The sequence below is a fragment of the Balaenoptera musculus genome, chromosome 7 (assembly GCF_009873245.2).
Source record: "Balaenoptera musculus isolate JJ_BM4_2016_0621 chromosome 7, mBalMus1.pri.v3, whole genome shotgun sequence".
NCBI classification, from domain to species: Eukaryota; Metazoa; Chordata; class Mammalia; order Artiodactyla; family Balaenopteridae; genus Balaenoptera; species Balaenoptera musculus.
In genome coordinates this window covers 28,121,670-28,140,599 of record NC_045791.1, presented here as the reverse complement: position 1 = coordinate 28,140,599, position 18,930 = coordinate 28,121,670, and the positions used below count along the sequence as shown (strand labels likewise).

General features: G+C 37.4%; 1 protein-coding gene across 4 annotated transcripts in view; it reads left to right on the top strand.

The window, feature by feature from the left end:
- ZEB2 (zinc finger E-box binding homeobox 2) overlaps positions 1–18,930 on the top strand; it is a 126,468-nt gene that overhangs the window by 104,941 nt on the left and 2,597 nt on the right. For all 4 annotated transcript variants that reach the window (XM_036857491.1, XM_036857487.1, XM_036857490.1 and 1 more), the window contains 5 exons: positions 5,787–5,975; positions 6,669–6,883; positions 9,505–9,617; positions 10,546–12,514; positions 13,900–14,080. In XM_036857491.1, the coding sequence (XP_036713386.1) occupies positions 5,787–5,975; positions 6,669–6,883; positions 9,505–9,617; positions 10,546–12,514; positions 13,900–14,080 (2,667 nt within the window). The remainder of the gene's footprint in view (positions 1–5,786; positions 5,976–6,668; positions 6,884–9,504; positions 9,618–10,545; positions 12,515–13,899; positions 14,081–18,930) is intronic.

The following is an 18,930-nucleotide window of genomic DNA, read 5'->3' as shown; positions in this document are numbered from 1 at the left end:
ATGCTGAATATGGGCTTTCTTTAAACTGAAAAATTTAATACAAATGACTAAATTAAAAATAATTTTCTGTGTTTTCTTACCATCTAAAATGTTGTTGAGAAAGAGACTATTTTTCAAAAAGATGATGAATACAGTTACCTAGATTTCAGGTCCCTTTGCCTTGACATTTGAAGTGAGTAAAAGCAGATGATATGATAAATGCATAATTTCAATGTTAGACTGAGGAAGTGTGTGTGTCTCTGTGTGTGACTCTCTGTGTATATATGTATTTATATTCCCCTGATATACATGTATTTATATGTCTGTATATTGCAGAATAACAACCATTTTATGTACTTGTCTCTAAATATGAGAATCATAGAAGTAGGAAAACAATTCTCAGTCAATATCTTTGTGTCCTTGTCCCCAAGTACACTCTCTGGTACTCGTAGGCACTAGATAAACAGTTATTAAACAAAGGGATGGATGAATGATTCTACTCAGTTTTTTACATATACTTACTTCAGCTCTTCTAGACCCTCCAAGATATTTTCTTTTCCAAAAGAATTATTTATTCATGTTGATGTTTATTAAAATGGCTTAGCATAATATTCAAATATATTTCTTTAATTTTTAAGTGACTGTTAAAAACATGCTGGGTAATAGACCAGTGTTAATAGAGCACCTGTCTTCCTACATGAACACATCCTTGTAACGAATAAAGAAAATAAATGGTGAGGGAATAAAAGTAAAGAGAAGGAAACAGAAAAGGAGAAGCAATAAGTATCAAGGTCTCATCATAATATAACTGCTTGTAAAAGTATGAAGAATCTTTGAGGAATACCTAAAACAAGTCAATTATGGGGAGAGCAGGAGCTGACTGATTTGAAGACCAATATAACTCTTTTATTTAGAGGTTTTCTTTAAAGATGTTAACATTGCTTGTTTTTAGGCAATAACTTGAAAAGTCAGTCCATATTGATATTCATCATTATCTATCCAAAAATATCAATATCTAAGATAGACATAAGGGTATATATGAAAGTATTATTAATTAACAACATTAGTAAGCGTGACCAACATATTTACAAGAAATTTGAGGCTGTTCTGACTTAAGGGACCTAGAAATTTACCCTAACAATATTAAAATACACTTGGCTATGAGGAAACATTTTAATTAATGAAGTTCTGTTTTTGGATAGAGGAAAGTTTACCTGACCTTAGGGAAGGTTGAGATATTTGCAAGACACTAGGGTAAATTTTAGGACTAAATGCAAAATCTCTGGAGAAGGTATGGGAAGAAATTACTTGAGATTTCTTGTGAATTTTTGCTATGGTTTGATCATAAATACCATGCAAATATACTTTGTCAGTGTGTTTTGGCAATTCTTCCAAGGATACCAAGGAGTGAAGAGAAGGACAGGAAAAAAAAAAGAAAAGAAGGTTTATTTTACACTAGAAAAATGCAGTGAGGAATTTTATAACTTTCTAGCAAATTTTCTCTGAGTCCACTATACAGTATTACAAAATCTTTGTAAAAACCAAAAATGCAGACTTCCAAATAGAATCAAAACATTATCCTTCCCAACAATTTTGAGAGTAACAAAAATTTAATTCCATCATTTGTTCTAGAATTGTAACAGTTAGGGCGATTTGGGGTCTAGGAGATTGAGACACAACATAGCCTAAAGTAGGAAAGGGAATTTTTCTGCTCTCTGGAAGGACGCAGGTGCTGCTTGGCCTCAGGAACAAGTGTAGCTAGAAAAGCACTGTCAGGACTTGCCATTTTGTCTCTGCTTTTCTCTGTGTATCTGCTCATCTTCTCTCTTCATAAATCTTCTTATTCTACATGGGATTTATCAGTTCTTTCATTCTACATCTTATAGCTGCAGTCGCTTGGAAAAAATAAATCTGCCTTGGTGATCTCTTTGGAACCATGTTCTAAAATCATGGGGAAGGGATTGACTGAACTCAGTTGGATTAATTGGCTACCACTGGACCAGTGAACGGTTTGACCTGGAGGATGGAGGGCTAAGATTGCTTCACTTCAGGTGCAGATTAATCCACTGTAACTAGGGGAGCAGGACCATGCAACAACATGGCAGCTGCCTTGGGTACCATAAGGTTTGGCAATAGGGACAGTGGGGAGCCATCCCAGGCAAAGGAGAATGTCATGGTACTGGGCAGAAAAAACCATATATTACTAGTATCCATAGCAACATCAGGGAAAAACATATTATATCCATGATGGTCATACCTAGTTCATAGAAGGCTAGGTTCTAGCCCACTTAAGTGACTATAGATATTGAGATATATAACTAATAGCATATCTATACCACATGAAAAAAAAAATCTTGACAGAGCTAATAGATTTAAATGATTGGGTTTCTTCGTGAAACCCTTTTTGAATACTCATCTGAGCCCTATCAAACTCTTGCAAGTATTTATGATCACAAATACACAGTTTATCATGTAATTGTTCTACAATTGAACTACTTGAATAGTAGGTCTACTTGAATAGTAGGTCTGAGTTCCTAGCTCAACTGTAGGTGTCTTGTCTTATGCTTCCTTTTACTAGAAGACTTCTGCACCAAGATCAGTGTTAAGGACATAATTTATTCCACATTCATTCCATAAATGATTCTTGAGTGCCTACTAATTTCTAGGCAATATATTCGATGCTCAGGCCACAAAGATGACCCTTAATGAGAGCACATGATTTGATATCTTTTGTCCCTGTCACACTTGACATAGAAATCTAGTACGGCCAGGTCTGATCTAGCGAGTGAATTGCTTCTCCAAATACCAATAGTGTAGTTTAGTTTGCCTATCCAGAAAAATCAGAATTTTCCTCTCTTTTAAGCCAAAAGGCTATTAATGCAAATCCAATTGAATTTGCATTTGATTACATTTCTGATGGAAACATTCATATGCAAATGAAAATTCATGCAAAGATAGCCAGATAATTCAGATATTTGCTGAAATATCAAGATAAAATTAGCATGATATTAAATGTACATCCATCCATGTTTACTAGATTACACTCAGGATCTTCAAGTGGGACAGTGTTCTTGAAAAACTTAAATAAATTGTGTCTTAAACATTTGACAATGTTCAAGTAGATCTGGATTTAGAAAGTTGCTATTACCTTACTTTCTACTGCCACAGTGCTGAAAAAGAAGTCAGTCCCTGGTCAGATCAGTCAAGTTGTTCAAAAAAGGTTCATCTTGGACCCACATGTTTTGTCCCCTTTATCTTTTCTTGCGCTTAAAACAAAAGGTGACTTTTGATAGAACTGAAGTCATTTTGATGATCCAAAATGATGAACAAATATTTTGTGCAAGCTGGCAATTCCTTCATACTCCATAGTGACTTAATGGCGCAAGTTAAATGACACCATCACAATCACCACCAAAAAGTATCCTTTGGAAAACATCCATGACAACATGAACAGACCAGAAGGAAAGTGATCCTAATCAGTGTCCATATTCTTCTAAGAAAAGGCTTAAGCAAAATTTCAAGATATAAAATCTTAATCCACTATTCCATATTCCAAACCTACATTTGAAGGAAGTACAGTTCTTGGAATCAGACCATTGCTCTTGTTAAAATTAACAGAAGTTGAAGTGGCAAAAGAGAAAAGCTTGAGATCACAGTATTCAGAGAGTTAGCACTTAGTTTAATAGTCTACACAGTGTAATTCTCCCCAGCTTTATGTTATTTGATCCAATGTATTCATTCATATTTTCAAATCTTTTTAGAATTCCCGTGCTTCCTGGTGTGGTGAATGTCCCTTACCATCCATCAGATTCAAAAAGCCTGAACCTAAGGGAGAGTCTTAGCCTTTCCCTCCTTGGCTCACCCAGTCTTTCTCCAAATCTAGCAATCTTACTTTTTAAGTATCTCTCAAATCCAGCCACTTCTTATAGTCTCCATCACCAATTCTTTAACTTTTATCTTTTGCCTAATCAATGGCAAGAGACTCCTAACTGGTTTCCCAAAATCTACTTTTCTCTTCCTGCATTCCCTATCATACTGTAGCCAGAGTTGTCATATGAAAATGCAGGTAATCTATAATTTCATCCAACCATCCTCTCTGCTTAATACCCTTCAGTGGCTTCCTGTTTCTCTTAGAAGAAAACTCAGATCCTTAACAAGGCTAGCACACGCGGCAGGGTCTAGTGCCTGCCTTCCTCTTCACCCTTGCATCATGCTGCTCCCCTTTCTCTCCACACTCTAGCAATGTCCTTTCAGATCCCGAGATGCTCCATTTCCTTTCCAGTCACCACTGCTGTACCCCAGCTTCTAAAGTTAGTTAACTTCGTGCTTCTCAGTTAAGGCTTTCCTGATCTTCCACACTCCATCAGGTCCCCGTCAGGTCCCCCTGTTACTTCTGTAATACAACCGTACAACTTTCTTTCATAACACTTATTTGAGTTTGTAATATTATATCTACTTTTTGAGACAATATCAGTTGTATTGATCTTTCTCATGGCTTCCTAAGGGATGAGGCTGGATCTGTTTTTTGCTTATCAAAACAAGGCATGATGCCTATCTCATACCAGGCATTCAGTAAATACTTGTTGATTAACAGAAGGTTCCACTTTCTATTCTTCTCATAACAGTTCATAACAGTGAAAGCCAAAAATAAAAATTGACTGGCTTGCTTGAACAACACCCTGCCACAAATTGCCAGGGAGAATTAGGATGGCAAGTACTAGAATATCTTTTATGACAGAGAAGGTGAGATGAAGAATATAGTGGAATCAAGGTTAACTGTTCTCAAAAACTATGAAAGTCGGGCCCCACCAGTAATTGTACTAGCAAAAGACTTTTCTTCACTTACTTCTGGTAGACAATAATGTGGCAGCCACTTTCCCAACACTGTCTTATGTATAAGTTTCTTCTTAGGATGTTTAAAGCCACAACTTATTTCAGAAACATAGCTAGTGGTTTCTAATATACAGTCTTGGGACAAGAGTTGCTAAAGTTGATTTACAACTATCATTCATGTCATGGGAATAGAGTCATCACTACAAAAGTTAAAAATCATATCGAAATCACACTGCAGCATAGCCAGTTCCTTAACTCCGTCTGTTACTTTTTATTTTATTTCTATCAGTGTGAGCTTAATTTTATTTTCAGCAGCTTTAAAATACTGAGCTAAACATTGAAATTTTAAGGAAAGATAAACTCCCACATTCCCTGATTTTTTAACAAAGTCCCATTATTATCTCCCTAGGAATATCTGTCCTTTCGCATCTCTCTCGGACTGGGTAGTCCTGGTGGTCTGTGATGTTCAGAGACTGGAGGGTTAAAAGCTTGTATTTAGTAACAGGATGTATACGTGGTTAGGAACATTAAGTGTGGTGGAGTATAAAAAATTAATTATACCTTTCTTAAAAGAGAAGGAAGCTTTATATAGACTACTAAAGTAGCTTTGAGTTCATATTATCTCTCATGTTTATGGATCTGAGAATATAGTTCTGTTTTTTTTTTTAAACTTTCCCTGAAAAACATTAAAAAATGTCTTTGATTCTTTGTGAAGCATGCAGACTAGTATTCCAAGAAGAGGAAACTAAAATATGCTTATTTAACTTAAAGCCAAGTGTCCTCTTTTTTTGCATATATTATGAGAATAAGCATTCGATCAATAACTGGTCATCTGCACCACTTCCTACGGATAAACTAGGTATTTGTGATCTTTTTTGCAAGTCTGTGTGTCTTACTAACAATGATGTAGGCAGACCGAGGCTCCTAGGAAGAAGGCCCTGAAAAGACATTTCTTCTCCTTTTCACCATTTCAGTTAAGAATGCAAATTGCACATCAGACTTTGAGGAATACTTTGCCAAAAGAAAACTGGAGGAACGCGATGGCCACGCAGTCAGCATCGAAGAGTACCTTCAGCGCAGTGACACAGCCATCATTTACCCAGAAGCCCCTGAGGAACTGTCTCGCCTTGGCACGCCCGAGGCCAATGGGCAGGAAGAAAATGGTGAGGCTGTAATTCATTTTTAGCCACGACGCTGACCTCTGCAGCTGTTACAATTACAAATGCACTACATGCCTGGGTGTTTACCTTAAAATTTGAAGAACAGCTGCAGAGGCATGGAATTTCATGAGCAAAGATTAGAACTGTAATTTTAGGGTATTGTGAAATTTTTTTTGTCAGCAAATTTGTGTCATCTGTACATCCAATAAAGAACCAGAACAATTAGAGCCTATTTCTAAGAGATAAAAATATCTACATTGATTCCTCTCTTTCCAAAATATTTCACTTTTGAGGAAAACAACAAAGTTTAGAGATACTGACCCTAACCTTTGTTCTTCTTTACCGACACCTGAAAAGCCCCTTCACCCCATGACTCCCTGAGTCATATGTGACTAAAGGTTTACTACGAACTGTCAGTCACCTAAAGAGAATCTCCTCATTTATCAGCGGTTTAAATTTCCCCCCAAATGCGCCAGTAATTAATTAATTTTCCAGTGCAGTGTGAGCTGATTTCGACAAGTCTGCGCTGGGTGTGCAAGGGGACCGGTGTGCGTGGAGGCCGCGTGCGCCTGTGGCACTCTCGTGGAGCAGATTGCAGCGATTCCTGTCATACCATCCCGGGCAGTCAGCCCATTAGCTGCCATTGATTTACTGACCTTTTGGCCTGCTTCTCTCCCTCTCGTCTCTCGGCTACAGACCTGCCACCTGGAACTCCAGATGCTTTTGCCCAACTGCTGACCTGCCCCTACTGCGACCGGGGCTACAAGCGCTTGACATCACTGAAGGAGCACATCAAGTACCGCCACGAGAAGAATGAAGAGAACTTTTCCTGCCCTCTGTGTAGCTACACGTTTGCCTACCGCACCCAGCTCGAGCGGCATATGGTGACGCACAAGCCAGGGACAGATCAGGTGGGGGGTTGGTTTTAAGTGATTTCTTTCTATAATAACCCCTTAGAGAAACGATATTGCTTTGATTGGCAATCATTATTAATTTTTCATGGCATTTTGAAGATGCAGATCTTTTAATGGTAATAGCTTTAATTGAGGTCTAAATGATTTTTTGATGGTCTCTTCTAATATGATTTAATAGTCTTATGTTCACGATCGAATGAGTGTGTTAATTTCTAATTTAGAAATTTTATTTGCACTTTAACTTGACTTTAGTTTCATTTTTATGTTCCACAAAAAGTGAATGAAATTGTAGCATTTTAATTATACATTATTAAACATCTCAGCAATTTTAATTCCATTTTTCACCTAGTTTTGCTTAGATATTTTTTTCATATGAGCTCTAAGTCATAGTAAAAGAAGTGTGCATTTTTTTCATTTGTCACATAACATCTTCAATTACTTAGACTATTTTTACAAGCTGCTCCTAGTTTATGAAATTTCATTAAGTGTTTTAAAGAAAATCAAAAAAGCCTCTAATATATATGCATATCTATATAAAATAAACTGGATTAATACTAAAATGTTGGATATGCAATAAAAATGATCCCTTCCTGATATGCATATTTGTTACTAAATGTTAAAATTGCTCTGCCTCTTTCGGCTTACTTGTGTTAAAAATAAAAACTCTGTCTTAAACAGCACAGCATCTTAAATCCTTAAAATGATTGAATAGGATTGATTCATAGTGTCCCTTAAATGTTTTAGCAAAACTGCTCTTTCTGTCCTCCTGGGAGAATTGACTGCAGATTGATATTATGAGGTGTTCATATGGTAACAGAAATGGTGTGCCTTAAGTCCCAGTAACTGGCCCAACAGATCTGGAATCACCCGTAAACCTTGACACCATCTCTGTTTTTAAAATTATCGAACAGGATATTGTCTAAAATTCTTATGTTTCTTTCTTATGAGCTTTATTTTCTTTGAATAAGGAAAATGAGAATAAGCAAACACGATCCAGCAATGGCGATGATACTAGATTATGGAATTTTACTATTTTAAGAAAACAGCTCATGTAAATCATTTCATTTATATCTGATTGAACTTGTCACCTGAATGTTTTTCCAAGTTCAGTTATAAAAACTATGCTTGCATAGTTACACTTATGTAACAGTTTCTCTCCCCTTGCTTATATGCACAAAAACTCTAGGAAAAAAAACCGAGCCTAGATATTTATCTAGCATAACTGCTTTAAATTTCACATGCAGAAGTGTGATTGTGTTGGCGCATTATGAATGGTAGCTTTGGTGTTGAAAAGTCCCCTCATTTGCTCATGGCATTTACAATTAGTAAATTAAAATGATTGTATCATATTAACAGTGGCACAACTAAAGTTTATAGTAGTCCTCTGAGGACTGTGGGGGGAGACAAAGCAGCTGTTGCTGTTTGTTTATGCAACTCAGCAACATATGAGCGCTGGTCCCTCAATGGCGCTCGGCGGGCTGGGCTCTGCTTGATCTTTGAAGGTTGCTGCTGTTTGAACAAACCTCCCTGTGTCCCATGTAACACCATCTGTCTCACTAGGAATGTGGGAAGATTCAGCACACCCTAGCAGTTGTCATACCGTTTCTGTGCTGTCTTTTTGCAAAAGGCTTTTGTGTCATTGCTGCTTGAAAAAGGCTGGCCTCCTACCTTGAGCATCCAGAGTGGATGACTGTATTTCTTTCTTTTCTTTTTTCTTTTTTTTTCAGAATTCTAAGTCACAGTTCTTTTGTTCCCTTGTTCAAAAAGGTCAGCTGTGTTTGATTATATCTTTGCTGCTTTTAACTTGTCTTTTCAGCAAACTTTTTTTCTTTTTCATCCCTACTCCCTAGCACACTACTAAAAAGGAAAATGACAAGTCGGTGAAGTCTTTCCTACTGGCCTGTGATAAAACTGCTCAAGCAGCTCTAACCCAAGATGTTGTCTGTTACATTTGATAATGAATCAGATCTTACATGCAACATCTCAGGAAAAACAGAGTTTATATTTGCTACTAGCACAGTGAATGGGGTATTTAAACATGCTTATCATGTAATGAAAGAGTTATAGTCAAGGATTTTTTAATTTATGTGTGTGGGGCTTTTTTTCCTTCTTTAAAATTGGTATTGCTTCATTATAAGATATACTTTTACCTCAATACAGAAAATACGATAAAATGAGTTATTTGTGTGGGGAGTTTTTTTGGGAGACTATTTAGGATTTTGAGGATAATATTAATTTTTTTCCTTGACAAAACAGTTGCATTCCAATAGGGAATCTTCAGATTTTAGAATTTGCAGTAAACACAGAGAACCACAAACATCTTTGCAATGATGCTTTCTCATCTCTAACGGCTCAAAGAAACATTCTGGAAAAGAGACTACAGAAATAATCCTAAAGCAAGTGTTGGATGCGCATGTGAAAGCACTTTTTTTTTATTTGTTCCAATTTTATTGCCAACATTATCACTTTTATTGCAACTCTGAAAGACTGGGCAAATAAATAAACATGCACTCAAACCTTTTGGCCTGTCTGAAAATAGAGGCCTTTTAAAAATATTTGTAACAAATTTCCTTTGTTCCTCCTGCACAAAACTGATGTCAGTCTTCCTCCTTTTATAGCACCAAATGCTGACCCAAGGAGCAGGTAATCGCAAGTTCAAATGCACAGAGTGCGGCAAGGCCTTCAAATATAAACACCATCTGAAAGAACACCTGCGAATTCACAGTGGTGAGTAGCAGAGGGGCTGGTGCTTACATTTGCATTTTGTTTCATTAGGGGCATTTTTAAAGATTGTGTAAAATTTACACAATCCTGTATGTAGTTTTTTGGATCTACCCATTTATGTCATAAGCTGTGTGCACCTGCTTTGTCATCGTGAGACTTATGGTACCACCAGTAGCACTGCTAATAAGAAGAGGAGTGCTTATACTTCTTGAAAATTGCAAATGCTTTGATTTATTGTGAAATCTAGAGGCTCCTCTTTGCCCCTTTAAAAACTCTTCTACAGATTAAATGTTTTGACCTGAAGAAACTCAGCTGACAAATTCTGAAGGATATTCATTTTTGATACCCAACCTTGAAAGAAGAATGTGGGAGAATTTTGGAAAAGAGCTTTTGTATGATAAGTGTTCCTTGATTCCTGAGAGCTGTGTATTACAGAACAACAACCTACCACTGAGATTTCTTCTTTATAACTATTTTGATAGCTCTGCCAAGCATTTTATTACCAAATTGGATGCTATTCAAAGGACTAGTTGGATTGGTAGAATCAATGGAATCTTCACAGAGTTGATTAAAGCCATGGCTGCACTTCCCTTTGAATACTGTGACATCTTTATTGTGCTATTGACCACACATTAATCTGACACTCTGTTTAAATAGGAGGCCGCCGATGGCAAGACCAGATTTGGGATCTTGGCTGAAAAAGGCACAGATAGCCTTCACCTTCCACTGCTAACATCTTGAATTATGTCCTTCCAGGGTAGATAAAGCCCTGAAACAGTGATAGCCACATAATCCTAATCTAACCACCAAGAACGTAGAGGTGCCCCATTGTGTTCCTTTCCTTTGGTTGCACAGATTCTTGCCTTGGTAGACAACTGCAGTCGTTACCCAATCAAAAAAATGTAACGTCAATTTTAATTGTCATTTTAGGTGAAAAAACCGTACGAGTGCCCCAACTGCAAGAAACGTTTCTCCCATTCTGGTTCCTACAGTTCACACATCAGCAGCAAGAAATGTATTGGCTTAATCTCTGTAAATGGCCGGATGAGAAACAATATCAAGACGGGTTCTTCCCCTAATTCTGTTTCTTCTTCTCCTACTAATTCAGCCATTACCCAGTTAAGAAACAAATTGGAGAATGGAAAACCACTTAGTATGTCTGAACCAACAGGCTTACTTAAAATTAAAACAGAACCACTAGACTTCAATGACTATAATAAAGTTCTTATGGCCACACACGGGTTTAGCGGCACTAGTCCCTTTATGAATGGTGCACTTGGAGCCACCAGCCCTTTAGGAGTTCATCCGTCTGCTCAGAGTCCGATGCAGCACTTAGGTGTAGGGATGGAAGCCCCTTTACTCGGATTTCACACAATGAATAGTAATTTAAGCGAGGTACAAAAGGTTCTACAGATTGTGGACAACACAGTTTCCAGGCAAAAAATGGACTGCAAGGCTGAAGAAATTTCCAAGTTGAAAGGTTATCACATGAAGGATCCATGCTCTCAACCTGAGGAACAAGGAGTTACTTCTCCTAATATTCCACCCGTAGGTCTTCCAGTAGTGAGTCATAATGGTGCCACTAAAAGTATTATCGACTACACGTTAGAAAAAGTCAATGAAGCCAAAGCTTGCCTCCAGAGCTTGACTACTGACTCAAGGAGACAGATCAGTAACATAAAGAAAGAGAAGCTACGTACTTTAATAGATTTGGTCACTGATGACAAAATGATTGAGAACCACAACATATCCACTCCATTCTCCTGCCAGTTCTGTAAAGAAAGTTTTCCTGGCCCCATTCCTTTGCATCAGCATGAACGTTACCTTTGTAAGATGAATGAAGAGATCAAGGCAGTCCTACAACCCCATGAAAACATAGTCCCCAACAAAGCCGGAGTTTTTGTTGATAATAAAGCCCTCCTCTTGTCATCTGTACTTTCTGAGAAAGGAATGACAAGCCCCATTAACCCGTACAAGGACCACATGTCTGTACTTAAAGCATATTATGCTATGAACATGGAGCCCAACTCTGATGAACTGCTGAAAATTTCTATTGCTGTGGGCCTTCCTCAGGAATTTGTGAAGGAATGGTTTGAGCAACGAAAAGTCTACCAGTACTCAAATTCCAGGTCACCATCACTGGAAAGGAACTCCAAGCCGTTAGTTCCCAACAGTAATCCTCCCACAAAAGACTCTTTATTACCCAGGTCTCCCGTAAAGCCTATGGACTCCATAACGTCACCGTCTATAGCAGAACTCCACAACAGTGTTACGAATTGTGATCCTCCTCTCAGGCTAACTAAACCTTCCCATTTTACCAATATTAAACCAGTTGAAAAATTGGACCACTCAAGGAGTAATACTCCTTCTCCCTTAAATCTTTCCTCCACATCTTCTAAAAACTCCCACAGTAGTTCTTACACTCCAAACAGCTTCTCTTCTGAGGAGCTCCAGGCTGAGCCTTTGGACTTGTCATTACCAAAACAGATGAAAGAACCCAAAAGTATTATAGCCACAAAGAACAAAACAAAAGTTGGCAGCATAAATTTAGACCACAACAGTGTTTCTTCGTCATCTGAAAACTCAGATGAGCCTCTGAACTTGACGTTTATCAAGAAGGAATTTTCAAATTCAAATAATCTGGACAACAAAAGCGCTAACCCAGTGTTCGGCATGAACCCATTTAGTGCCAAACCTCTATACACAGCTCTTCCTCCACAAAGTGCATTTCCTCCTGCCACTTTCATGCCACCAGTCCAGACTAGTATCCCCGGGCTACGACCATACCCAGGACTGGATCAGATGAGCTTTCTACCACATATGGCCTATACTTACCCAACTGGAGCAGCTACTTTTGCTGATATGCAGCAAAGGAGAAAGTACCAGCGAAAACCAGGATTTCAGGTAATGAGACATATCTTTTTGCTTGAAAGAGAGGAGGTGAAAATTATATCGTTTATGTGTATGTAGGAAAAAAATCTTAGTGAAAAAAAATCTAGTGCTGTGTCCCCCGCAGAAATAGAAGAGTGGGTTTGAACTTGACTCTAAAACTGAGTGAGCTACACAAATAAATGGAGAAACAGTGGAACATTGTGCTACGTAAGCACTTTTGCCTTAAGAAAGAGAAAGAACTTAATATTTATTTTTGAGATTTATTTGGATTGATCCATCTGCTTTCAGAATTATACATTGATATGAATATTTGGTAGGATTTACATAGATGCTAAAAGTTAACATTTATGACGGTCACATACTTTTCGAGACGCTCACAATTTGCAACAATAATGCATGTATAAATTTGATGTGCACTTCATTTTATAGTTTATTTGGGAGAGCATTTTTAAAATATCTTGTACATGCCACATGATTTCCTTTGTAGGTTTCAAGCTAGTAAATAATTTATGGTTTTTCAAATACAAAAGCAGGTATGTTCTAACATCATGGAGTATAATCCCTGTTTGCAAAATAGGAGCGTAAGTAGCAGTGCACCTCTGTAACAGCTGTTCCGGTATTCCAATTTACAGTACATCTGCCCTCTTTGTAAATGTATTTAAGCCTATTTAATCTTCTCTAGTATTAATTAGTGCAAACGTAGTCTAAGAAAACCGAACTGTGGGCTAGCAAATGGAAATGTATGTTATCATGCAATTTTGCACTCCTTTGGATCAAGACAAAATAAATATCAAGAAATTTAATAATTTACTGATCCACATTCATTATTGCTCAGTGCTGAAGGCTGTTTTAACATAGATAGAACATTGATAAAAAAGTGTTATTAATATTCCCTATTTCAAATTAGAAAATTAAATATAAAAATATAGCTTGAGGCCTTTAGTTGGTAGACATACATTTAAATAGATTGCATAATAATAACATTTTGTACCTAAATATAAAATTCAATTAAAATGGGGTTTCCGCAGCTACGGATCATTCCTAAAGTTAAGCACACTGGAAAATACACAAATTCTGATGTTTAATTCTCACTCACAGATATTTCCTGATAGGAAGAAAATTCAGGAATTTGGGGGAGTTTATATTTTTCTCACCTTCAGAGTTGTCCATTTTCTATCTCTGAAGAACAGCAAGCTCTACCACCTAGGGCAGAGAAGGTTTATATTTTTGTTGAAATGTGAAACCTCATATATTGTTTGTGGAAAGTAATAGTTTTTAAAAACTAGATCGATTCATCGCGAGCACCTCTGAGGTTCTCCAAATGTCAGCCGATGCGAAGTTGTTTGGTACAAACACAAAGAGAAGCAACTGTGTTGAACTATGTGATTATATCACAGGGAGAATTGCTTGATGGAGCACAAGACTACATGTCAGGCCTAGATGACATGACAGACTCCGACTCCTGTCTGTCTCGAAAGAAGATCAAGAAGACAGAGAGTGGCATGTATGCATGTGACTTATGTGACAAGACATTCCAGAAAAGCAGTTCCCTTCTGCGACATAAATATGAACACACAGGTATGAGTGACTTTGACTAGCTAGTTAGAGCTTCCCGGCCTGCTGTACATTTCATAATATTTAATGAGTACACTTGTGCAACATAAGATGTAGCATATGCTGATACCTTCAACAAGGAAGAAATAATGCTTTTGCCTAGCTCAGTAGGACTTTTTCGTTGCCTGTTTATTGGATCATTCATGTGTTTATCAGTGTGCTTGTCTTATATTTTTTGAGTTAGTCTTACACCAAATTCACAAATCATGTCAAAGATATATTTAAATGGCCAGGGCAATGAAATGACATGACACAAGCCAGCTATTGAAAATATCTTCAAATTCTTAAGCTGTGATGAACCTGTATATGGAAAAATTTAACAATAAAAAATTCAGTCAATGCTGTATTCGTTTCATCATCGAAACATCAAGGAAGCCATGATTTGGGGGTGATACTGTTTGGTTTTCATAAATTGGCCATGTTTTGAATAAACTAAAAGTGTTAGGACTGTGAAAGAAAAGACAAAAAGTGGATAATAGGCCAAATGAGCTACTGAAATTACTAATATTTGGAAGACTAAAATACAACTTTCTAAATTTAAATAGTTTCTTTCCAATTCATGCATTCCTCATTAGGAAGCGTTGACAAGATAGCAGCCTGATTCTTCCCCATAAGGAGAGAAGTAATGGGTTAATTTTTCAAAAGAAAGCTGAAGTGCCATAAGGTGAAGCAATATTAGTTCCCACAATCCAAGATCTGATCTGCAACTGCGTGCTGGAGCTGCGCCTGTCCTGTGTTCCCTCCCTCCCCCTCCTTCCACCCTTAACCACAGAGTAACTCGGCTTCATCCCTGTTCTTAACCCATCTCCAGCTTTTCTCCAGTAGAAATTTGGCATGCTGTACTGGCCCTAAGTGGGAAAAGAAAGAATGTAGGATCGCGACCAAAATACTGATGGGCGGAAATTATAGGAAAATTCTCATTTTAACCAAGATGTCTAGTATCAAACATTTTAATATAGGGACTTCCCTGGCGGTCCAGTGGTTAAGACTCCGCCCTTCCAATGCAGGGGGCATGGGTTCGATCCCTGGTCAGGGCACTAGGATCCCACATACGTCACAGCACAGCCAAAAAATAAAATAAAATGAACCTTGAAAAAATGTTTTTAATATAGTGGAAAAAATTAACCTAACATTAATGCTCTTTGGGGAAAAGTAATGAAGAGGCAAAAAAGAAAAAGAAAAAAGAAGAAAAGGGAATGTGAATACCTCCTGTCACAGTTTGACTGTATAAATACATAGCACCCCTTTTAGTGACTGAAAACCATCCTTGGGAAGCCTTTGTACTGATCACTCTCCCTTATTCCTCACTGGGCATGTGAGGGAGGCAGTACAAGTGACCACAATCACCTGAGGGTCGGGGAAAGTTGGGTGAGTCCTACAACGTTAAGTGTTGAGGGTATTTGTAAAAAAGAACAAGGTTGATTAATAACAGCGCTCTTATTCCAACCAACCCAGTTTTCTTTTTCTTCAATTGTCTGATACTAATTGCTATGATTTCAAAAGTTCAACTAATGATACTTTAAAAGCAGCCTAATTTGAATAGCAAATCCCAATAGTTTTTACACTTGTATGATAAAATTCAATGTTTGAAACGTCACAATTTTCTTACATTTGTCTTTTTTTAAATTTATTTGTTTTTATTTTTGGCTGCGTTGGGTCTTTGTTGCTGCGCGCAGGCTTTCTCTGGTTGCGGCGAGTGGGGGCTACTCTTCGTTGCGGTGCACGGGCTTCTCATTGCGGTGGCTTCTCCTGTTGCGGAGCACGGGCTATAGGCACGCGGGCTTCAGTAGTTGTGGCTCGTGGGCTCTAAAGCGCAGGCTCAGTAGTTGTGGCGCACGGGCTTAGTTGCTCCGTGGCATGTGGGATCCTCCCAGACCAGGGCTCGAACCCGCGTCCCCTGCATTGGCAGGTGGATTCTTAACCACTGCGCCACCAGGGAAGCCCCTGACATTTGTCTTTTATGATAGTTATCAATAGATGTTTTCTTTAGTACCAAGTCCTATTTATGTATTTTAGATTAAAGATATTTTCATACCTAAATTTACTTTAATATCTTAATCAACCTCAAATATATTTTGTATTCATTATTCAACTACAATAAGCACATCATTGAAGGCATCTTTCCCTCTCTGATTGGTTTTATTATATGACCATATGCAAACTCTATCATTTACTACATGGTGAGTGTAAAACTTTTATTTTAGTGAGGGCTGTCATACATATTGACATCCAGTCAGTATCTTTATTTCTTATAAATTAGTCCATAAACTTCAAGGTGTATAGATAGTTAAGAGACCCCAAAGTTGACAAACACAAATATGCATTATCAATTTGAAAAATATACTGTATTAAAAAAAGATAAAATATTCTGGTCCTTTAAGATGTGAGAAGATCAGCTGCCTAGAAACATTGCCTAGCAACAAGATGCTAACCATCCAATGGTTTCTCTAAACATGTGATTAATTATCCTCCTGTTGGCTTCCCAGCTTGTCAAGTTTCCAGTGTGTTAACTTTTTGGTCTCCTGACCAAACATCTCATGACATTACTACTGTCAGTTATTAGGTTCCATCAAAGTGAAGTTCTTCATGAATTTTCTATCAGTACGATATATGTGGAAATTTAGTTCATTTTCCTTCCCTAATTGGGCCCCACAAGCCTTTTATTTGTTTATATTAAGCACTAGTAATACTTTGAGAATGTGTTAATATGAAAATTATAAGTGAGAACAATCTTTGGGTTGATTGATTCTAAGGTTGGGAAATGAAGTTGAATGGTCATTTGATTATGTGTTGATTACGAATGTGTCATTGATAAAGTGTGTTTGTTACATCTGTCTACAATTTAACGTATAGAATAGTTTAAATTAAGAAGGAAATTATGAGCTACTTATTCTCGAGATCCTGTGCTCTTTTACCTCGGCCTGTTTAATTTATTTCCTAGGCAGACACCAAAGATATAATGCTTAATTCTCCTTACCAATAGCTCATTGATTGCTTGCTTTTCCTGGGAACTGGGACTGGGACAGAGGAAGGAAACACTACATAAATGTTGATTTCAATAGGATTAATTGTCACAAACAAGGACTGTGAAATGAAAAATCTGAAACTCCTGTTAGGCACTGTAAAGCACCCACTTATATTCCACTAAAATTTAAATCTGACATTTATTGAGTACTTTCTCTATTGAGACATTGCAGTAGGTGCTCTTAAACCCCCGTTTTTTTAGAAAAGTAATAAAAATATTTCTACTTCTGAGTGAAGTCAGAGTTTCAAATAAATTACCAGCCAATTTTGTTTCTCAGTTACGTGGTAATATTTTTCATACCACAAACCTTTCATTTATTAACTTCAGTTATCATTCTAGCTGTCAGGTGAATCATGAATCTTGATATTAGAGAAAAAATCTTACCCTGAAAAAGCTTTGACTCACTCAGTATCAGTTTGGATGTTTTTTTCTGAATCTTGTTCATGTGGAAATTTAATTCCAGGACATCTTGATTTGAATCAGGTAAACCGATCAAACAAGTTAAAAAGAGATAAATGACCAAGTCAGTTCCTATTTAAATTGAATTTATTAAATGCTTACCAGTGAAATTTCTGGAGATTAGTAGAATATTTAGTGCAAGATATAGGTCAACACTCCTGCTCCCCAGTTCTGTCCTTTGTATGACATAATAGCTGAACATTTTATCCTTTTAGGTTGTCAGTTCATAGTGTAGAATTAATGTATTTCAATATAAGCATATTATTTATTATCAAAGGAATTCCCTGAAAATCAATGGCTGGTAACCATCGAATATCTGTATCTTAGACTGCAGGTCAGTGGGCATCCCCCAGGCATTTCTAACAGGCCTTGAACTTGTCCTTGAGAATGCTCCTCTCTCAGGACGCTGCTCTGTGTTTTGTTCCTTTGGAAAAGAGAAAGCCACATCAACTGTGATGTTCATTCAAAATTATTCACACGCTGATCCATATAGTTACCTAACTGGTAGACATTTTTGTGCTCTTGAGCTGCTGAGGCATTTAGGGAGGTTGTAGGACAGTTCTGCCCACGTGTGCTGTAGCAACTAAAGAACCAGGAAAGTTCTTACCTGCAATTTCTCTTCTCTCCGTTCAGATTCATTTCATCCATGTACTCTGCTCCTGATACATGCATCTTGCTTACGACTTGGGAAATTATTGAACATGTATTCATAAATACAAATAAAAATATGAAACATTCATCGAGTGTTTACTATGTGCAATCCTTGTGCTAAACACTTTACCTACATTGCCTCCTTTACTCCTTATGCCCAGTCTACAAGTTAGGTCCCCAAATAATTTCCCTTTTACTGACAAAGACCCTGATCCTTGGAGAGGTTAACATGCCTGAGACTGCACAGCTGGTCATAAAAGATGGGTTTGAACCCAGGCAATCAGACTCTAGAACCCATCTTCCCTATCTAGCACTGCACCACCCTGCCTCTGTGAATGAACTGCCACTGTCAGAAACATCTTATCCTAGCTCCTGATAGCATTTTTTTAAAGGTCCAAGTACACACAAGAGAGAGCAAATTTCATATACAGCGACTTGAGATTTTTCTGGAAGGCAAAACCTCTGTCTTTTTCCCAAATGCACTTCTGCTTCCTTTTAAATTACCTTCCCACCCGGTGGTCTTGTGAAATGGAAAAGCACACTATCTTTCCAAACTCTTGGCACTTTATTGAAATTTTCTTCTCTGTTATCTAGTTTACCTCATTCAAAACAACTTTTCCAAAAGTTAAGGAGTGGTTCTTGTGTGGTTTGCATTACACTTTTTTTCTTCAGACTATAA